The 8,210-nt window shown below is 43.0% G+C and overlaps 1 protein-coding gene across 2 annotated transcripts in view; it reads left to right on the top strand.

Moving 5' to 3' along the window:
• Positions 1–208: 208 nt before the first annotated feature.
• Positions 209–8,210, top strand: part of LOC147124410 (sorting nexin-24) — a 291,382-nt gene continuing 283,380 nt past the window's right edge. The window contains exon 1 of one of the 2 annotated variants that reach the window (XM_085986697.1): positions 209–498. In XM_085986697.1, coding sequence (XP_085842823.1) covers positions 427–498 — 72 coding nt within the window. In that variant the 5' untranslated portion in view covers positions 209–426. The remainder of the gene's footprint in view (positions 499–8,210) is intronic. The other variant, XM_085986707.1, reaches the window with a different exon arrangement.

Raw genomic sequence — 8,210 nt, 5'->3', positions numbered from 1 at the left:
CTCTTCGCAGTTTGTACAGTAATGTTTTAGCAGCACACCCTCAGAACTGTATCCGGCTGGTTAGCATTCATTTTTGCTTCATTGATTGCTGCGCCCGCCACCTTTGACTTGAAGCTGAAGTGAGGCCATTAGGCTGACACGCTGCCAATGGGACGAAGTCTTCAGCCTTCCCGAACTCGGTGCGAGCGATGGAACGCCGCCGGAGCCGCAGCAGTCCAGCCCCGGGGTCACGTGACGCGGGCAGCGCGCTCACGTGGCTGCTCTTTTACAAATGGCTTTTGGCTTGTTGTGCTGGGAATCGCTGCACTGACCCAGGCGGGAGAGCAACTCGTCCTGTCGCACACGCTGCTTATTGCTGAGTGGCAATCGAGGCGTTTTTGTTTGGCCAAGTGATTATTGCTCGGCGGCTGGAAGGTCCTCCGCACCATGCACCACATGATCGAAGTGTTCATTCCGTCCTTCAGATACGAGGAGAGCGATCTGGAGAGAGGATACACGGTAAGGACAGGCGAGGCTGGCTGGCTGGCGCGCCCTGCCCAGGCCGCCGCATCGTTGCCCACATCACTCAGAAGGTGGTAACGGGGCTTCCTCGACACCCGCAACTGCATAAAGCTCCTTCATACACGTCTGTCACTGGGCGTACAAACCCAGAAAGGACCCAGGGCAGGGTGGCGTTTTCCAACGCTGCGAAGCATTGGCACCGAATCCTATTATTTAATTAAACAGAAGTCTTGCACCTTTTGGTCCAACTTTTATCCTCAGCGAGCACTTTTCACCGATTATATAAAACAGTTGCAATTATGTTCTTTTGTACCAAATCTTGCTGCTGCGGAGAAAGGTTAGGCTGGCCACATTTTTGATCTGGTGACGAGGTCACTTAAGTATTTTAGCCTTGCTCTGAGTTATATATTAGTTTGCAATAACCAAGCGGCCTGGCGTGATTTCAAGACAGTCAAGGCGTGATTTCAAGACAGTCAAAACGTGACTGCTGTTTTCCAATTTGGATTGGGAACTCCACCCCTTCTGTAATTTACATTATATAGGTCAAGTATCAATGAAATCACTAGGGCACAATAAACTGATTACACTTATTTCGGATTTCCAACATCTGCAGTATTTTGCTATCGTACACTTTTTTGTTTATTTGAATTAAGTCACCCTATTGAAAAGTTGAGCATCTATCTGCACTTTCTCATTTTCTCCCTATTCAGCATCCAACAAAAAGGTTTTATATCATTGAATCTGTCAGATACATGATAATACTGCACAGCAGTATCTTTTACAAATTTACAAAATCAACTCTAAATAAGCTCAAGTGTTGTGGGACAGCCAGTTCAAACCACTAGCTTTTTTGGGGGGAGGAGGGAGGCTGTGTAACAAGACATTAGTAGTATAAACCTCCCCAAAAAAACTTAGGATGGGGGGGATTGTCATATGAGGAGAGATTGAGTAGACTACACCTATATTCTCTAGAGTTTAGAAGAATTAGAGCTGATCTCATTGAAACATAAAATTCTTAAGGGGCTTGACCAGATAGATGCTGGGAAGGTGTTTTCCCCTGGCTGGGGAGTCTAGAACTAGGGGTCACAGTCTCGGAATAAGGGATCAGCCATATAGATTAGGAGAAATTTCATCACTCAAAGGGTTGTGAATCTTTGGAATTTTCTACCCCATTGGGCTGTGGAGGCTCAGTCGTAGGGTATATTCAAGGCAGAGATTGATATATTTTTGGATACTAAGGGAATCAAGGGATATGGGGATAATGCAGGAAGGTGGAGTTGAGGTAGAAGAATCGAATGGCCTACTCCTGCTCCCATTTCTTATGTAGAATGCAGTGTTATCACTAGGATGCTCTGTAAAGCATGAGGAGGAATTTGCATACTATGCTACTTGAACTGTAGAAAAATACCTAGCAATGTAATTTTTTTAAACCTGTTGAAACTTGAGTTGTGATTGGAGAGTATAATTTGAGTTGTGTAACTCTAGGGTGAAGTACTGGTAGTTACAGGTCTGTAACCAGTGATGAATTTGGAGCATCACACAAGAAGCAAACAGCACAAAATTAAAGCATATTCAGTTAGGTGGAGTTTTTTCCCCCCCTATATTTTGCTACCAAGTATTCTCCCTTTTTCATAATGAGTGTGCTTGAGATCACTTGGTGTGCAGTGAAATGCCAGGTGTTGGCAGAGAGGTTTCCAGAATTTAAAGTTGTGATGCCTGTTGCAATGTCCCTCCCAATTAATTAGACATATCTTTATTTAATTGACTAATACACCATATAAAGTTAAAGAATGTCCTTATCAGATGATCATCCTCATAGTTTATTTCAGTTTTGTGGGACAGCAAAACCAGTTCATATGACAAGTGAGGTGGGAAATTGTGGAGAATTGGATGAATGCCCCTTTTTCTGCAGGTGGAGTTACAAACCTCGCACAATAGCTTAATTCCACCAGCGAAGATTGTGATCGTTTTTTTTCTGGCAGATGACCACAATATAAGACAGTAGGAAGTGTGTAATTGGAGTTGAGGTACAGATCAGCCATAATCTGATCGAATCGTGCAACAGGCTTGAGGGGCTGAATGGCCTACTCCTGTTCCTATGTCATAGCCAAGTTTGAGTAATGTGGCCATGTAAGTTTTTAGGTTATTCCAATACAGTGCTAACAAATCTACTGCTACAGACTCTTGCTCTGTGCAGCCTGTTATTGCTCACCACAATACTCCTCAGGCAGGTTTCATGTCACTATGATCGCAATAAAAAAAATGAACTTTGGTCCTGCGTAAATATAATCTTTATATATCTGCTTATTACTGGTCTATAGAATATGTATTTTGAAATGTTATATTTCCCAGTAGGCTACAATAAACTAAAACTGAATAGCATTTCAGTTCATAGCACCTGATTCAATTACGAAAGCTTGTTTTCCCCCGTCAATGTTTACCATAATGTTAAATATAAGCAATCAACACAAACAAATAAACTGAATACAACTACTAAAATAAATCCAATTCCCAGATATGTCGGTATTGATGTGTCCAAGAACTTGTCTTGGCACCTCTCGGGGAGTAATATAAATATTTGTTGAAGATGGCAAAGCATAGATTGAGAGCAATTGCAGGAGGACATAGATAGGCATATATGTGGCAAATGCTGATCAGTGTAGATAAATGTAACGTAGTACTTTTTAGTTAAAAAGAACAGACAATGGCATATAGTCAAACTAAAATTCTTAGTGAGGCTAGAGAGAGATCGAACCAGAAGTGAAGTTATATCGATCTTTTAAAGCAGGATTGTAGATGGAAAAAGTCATAAGAAAGGCAGATGTGATTCTGGCTCTTGTACAGCTTCATAATCACTTTTTGTATAAGACAGATAGAACACAGTTGAAGTACTATGTGTAGTTTTGAGCACCCCATTATATGATATTGGAACTTCTGAGTCAGAATGTTGTGGGTTCAAGTCCCACTACAGAGACTTGAGCACCAAAAAATCTCGGCTGACACTCCAGTGCAGTACTGAGGGAGTGCTGCACTGTTGGAGGTGCCGTCTTTCAGAAGAGATGTTAAACCGAGGCCCCGTCTGCGCTCTCAGGTGCAAAAGATCCCATGGCACTATTTTGAAGAAGAGCATAGGGGTTATCCCTGGTGTCCTGGCCAATATTTATCCCTCAATCAACATAATAAAAGCAGATCGTCTGGTCATTATCACATTGCTATTTGTGGGAGCATGCTGTGCGCAAATTGACTGCCGCATTTCCTACAACAGACTACACTGCAAAAAGTATTTCATTGGCTATAAAGCGCTTTGGGACATCTGGTGGTCATGAAAGACGTTATAGAAATGTTAGTTTTTTTTTCTTCTTCCATGGAAAATGAGATTCACTAGGATGATACCAGGATAAAGAGTATATGTTTATGAATAGAGTCTTGATAAAAACTAGTACTGCATTCACTGGAGCAAAGAAAAGTTAAGGGGAGAATCTAATTAAACTGTTCTAAGTTTTTGCAAGGGTTTTGCCACAAGTGGTTACTAAACTTGAGTCGTGTCGCATTTAAGAGGGAACTGGATAAACGCTTGGATATGAAAAATATTAAATGGTCTGAGAAAACAACAGGGCAATGAGATTAAAATAGATAGCTCTGATGTGGACTGAGCATAGAAACATAGAAGATAGGAGCAGGAGTAGGAAATTCGGCCCCTCGAGCCTGCTCCACCATTCAATGAGATCATGGCTGATCATCCAAATTCAGTACCCCGTTCCTGCCTTCTCCCCATATCCCTTGATCCCTTTAGCCTTAAGAAATATATCCAACTCCTTCTTCTTGAATATATTTAATGAATTGGCCTCCACTGCCTTCTGTGGTAGAGAATTCCACAGGTTCACCACTCTCTGGGTGAAGAAATTCCTCCTCATCTCGGTCCTAAATGGCTTACCCCTTATCCTTAGACTATGACCCCTAGTTCTGGACTCCCCGGCCATCGGGAACATCCTTCCTGCATCTAGTCTGTCCAGGCCTGACAGAATTTTATAGGTTTCGATGAGATCCCCTCTCAATCTTCTAAACTCCAGTGAGTACAAGCCCAACCGACCCAATCTCTCCTCGTACGTCATTCCTGCCATCCCAGGTATTAGCCTGGTGAATCTTCGCTGCACTCCTTCCATGGCAAGAAAGTCCTTCCTCAGATAAGGCGACCAAAACTGCACACAATACTCGAGGTGCGGTCTCACCAAGGCCCTGTACAACTGCAGCAAGACATCCTTGTTCCTGTACTCGAACCCTCTTGCTACGAAGGCCAACATACCATTTGCCGCCTTAACCGCCTGCTGCACCTGCATGCTTACCTTCAGCGACTGGTGCACAAGAACACCCAGGTCTCTCTGCACTTCCCCTTCTCCCAATCTATTGCCATTCAAATAATAATCTGCCTTCCTGTTTTTGCCACCAAAGTGGATAACCTCACATTTATCCACATTATAGTGCATTTGCCATGTTTCTGCCCAGTCACCCAACCTGTCCAAATCGTACTGGAGTTTCACAACATCCTCCTCACAGCATACCCTCCCACCCAGCTTTGTGTCGTCTGCAAATTTGGAGATACTACATCCAATTCCCTCGTCCAGATCATTAATATATATTGTGAACAGCTGGGGTCCTAGGACCGATCCTCGCGGTACCCCACTAGTCACTGCCTGCCACTCAGAAAACGACCCGTTTATTCCAACCAGTTCTCTATCCAAGTCAGTACCTTGCCCCCAATCCCATGTGCCTTAACTTTACACGCTAATCTCTTATGCGGGACCTTATCGAAAGCCTTCTGAAAGTCTAAATACACCACATCCACTGGTTCTCCCTTATCTATTTTACCAGTAGGACGGACCAAATGTTCTAATGAGCTGCAATTCTTGTTATAAAATGTGTAGAGTTTATTATTTAATATATTTAGACTAATGTGTGGAATGAGTTTTGGAGGAGCAATAAATTGTGGGATAATAAAGCCACTCAGTTTGACATTATTCTAAACTTCTGGATGAGTTATGGTCTCTTTTGCATTTGGTCTTGGGATGTGGGTGATGCAAGCAAGGTCTTATTTATTGCTAAGGACTTTTTTTAAAGTTAGCTTTTTAAAATCAGCAACAAAATTTATATATTTTTATTTTTTGGGTGTTTTAAACTGGGGCATGGAGGTCAAAAAACCAGGATAATTTAATCAATGAAATTAAGTTTTGATTTTGAACATCACTAAACCTCACGAAAACAAACAAGATTAACAAGGCACAATTAAGCTAAATGATAAGCCACAATTATTTAAACAATTCACAAACACCACTTCTATGATTCTAAATGGCAGTTCCAAAAGTTCAATTTTTAAGGTTTTTGCTCCTCCTTTAAATCTGCTGTGATTCTATATACCTCGTGCACTGATCAACTTTTTGATTGGTCATACTTCAGCTGATGGTGCCCTCAAGGGTACATTTTGCTTCTACTCTCCGCTGCTTTACCTCAGCATGAGCAGAAAGAAAGAAGCTTGCTGAACGATATCGACAAATGAACTCACCTCCAGAATTTGGCTCTGAATTTAGTCCTGGAATGCCCATGTATTGCACTAGTGACATCATGAAGCGATAATGTGCGCAGTGTACTTAAAGACCTAACCAGTGTGATGTGCATCCATCTTGGAATCCACAAAGAACAGGAGAAATTGGGCTTTTGAAAGGTAAAAATTGGGACTTTATCTGTGGAAATTGGTTAAAAAAAAATATTTAAAGTGCTCTATTGCTAATCCCTTATTCCCTGAGAAGGTAGTATTTGGTATTCTCCTTATTCCACTGCAGTTCTTGTGCTGTTGGTGCTCCCATTATGGTAGGGAATTCCGGGATTTTGACCCAGCGAAATTGAAGAAATTATAATACATGTCCAAGTTAGGATGGTGTGTGACTTGGAGAGGAACCTGGAAATGATAATGTTTCTATGACATTGCTGCTTTGTGATAGAGGCCTCTGGGCTGGGATGTGCCATTGAAGTAAGCTTGTGGAGTTGTTGCAGTGCATCCTGTACCTATGGCAGCCACAGTGTGCTGGTGGCGGAGGAGGTGGATACTGAGCCATGGCTTAGTGATGTAACACTCGCCTCTGAGTCAAAAAGAAAGAAAGACTTGCGTCTACATAATGCCTTTCATGACCTCAAGACGTCCCAAAGCGCTTTACAGCTAATTAAATACTTTTGAAATGTAGTCACTATTATGTAGGAAACGCAGCAGCCAATTTGTGCACAGCAAGCTCCCACAAACGGCAATGTGATAATCTATTTTAATGATATTGGTTAAGGGGATAAATATTGACCAGGACACTGGGGAGAACTCCCCTGCTCTTCTTCGGAATAGTACAATGGGATCTTTTTACATCCACCTGAAAGAACAGACGGGGCCTCGGTTTAACACCTCACCCGAAAAATGGCACCTCTGACAGTGCAGCACTCCCTCAGCACTGCATTGGAGTGTCAGCCGAGATTTGTGCGTAAGCCCCTGGTGCGGGACTTGAATCCACAACCTTCTGACTCAGAGGCGAGTGTGCTACACACTGAGCCACGGCTGAAACTCCAAAGTTGTGGGTTCAAGCCCCACTCCAGAGACTTGAGCACAAAATCTCGGCTGACATTCTGAGGGAGTGCTGCACTATCGGAGGTGCTGTCTTTTGGATGATACGTTAAACCGAGGCCCCATCTGCCCTCTCTGGTGGATGTAAAAGATCCCATGGCACTATTTTGGAGAAGAGCAGGGGAGTTCTCCCTGGTGTCCTGGCTAATATTTATCCCTTAACCAACACCAATAAAACAGATTATCTGGTCATTATCATATTGCTGTTTGTGGTAACTTACTGTGTGCAAATTGATTGCCGTGTTTCCTACAAAAGTACTTCATTGGCTGTAAAGCGCTTTGGGGCATCCTGAGGTTGTGACAGGTGCTATATAAATGCAAGTCTTTCTTTAATGTCAGGTGCTGATCAAGAAAAGTACTCTTTCGTGGGTACTGCCTTGTAACAGTCCAGCCCATGTATTGATAAAATGATAAGGATTTAATTGAAAATAAAGTATTTTCGTTTTGGTGGTTTACAATGCCACTTGAGCCCTTAATATAGTGTTTGTCAATGCAACTGTAGGTGTTTATTTATTTGTGTATGTGTATATGTAATTTATACACTGACCACCCCCCCCCCCCCCCCCCCCCAAACCATTCACTTGCTGCTTTCTGATGCAGTACATCAGAAATAACCGAGATTATCCGGAAATGCCTGAGACCCATCCCAGAACTCGCTATTCTTCTGACCCTGGCTTCCTGTGTAATTTCCCCTCCCTTCAACTTACCATTAGCGGCTATGCCTCCATCTCCCCCTCCTCCTCCTCCTTTAAGACCCTCCTTTTAAAACCCACACTTTTGCCGTACCTGCCATTTGCTTTGGTGCCATTCCCGCCACCTCTATGTCTTTTGGAATCCCTGCTGGTGACACAACTTCAACCCTTTACTGCCCGATGACCTGCCCATTAAAATTCCCGACCGGAGGTCCTTGCTCGTTGCTGACTCAACCCTGACCTTTACTGAGTGCTGACCTGACCTGATTTTGATAGCACTGCCCTTTCCAAACTTTCATTCCTCCAATCCCCTCTGTGTCCAGAGCCACCTGAGAGAATATTGCACTGGCAGAAAGAGACGT

Source organism: Somniosus microcephalus, chromosome 1, assembly GCF_052327205.1.
Source record: "Somniosus microcephalus isolate GS21.2 chromosome 1, FLI_Smic_1.0, whole genome shotgun sequence".
Taxonomy (NCBI): Eukaryota; Metazoa; Chordata; class Chondrichthyes; order Squaliformes; family Somniosidae; genus Somniosus; species Somniosus microcephalus.
The sequence above is the reverse complement of the archived record's forward strand: the minus strand, read 5'-3'. Positions and strand labels throughout refer to the sequence as shown.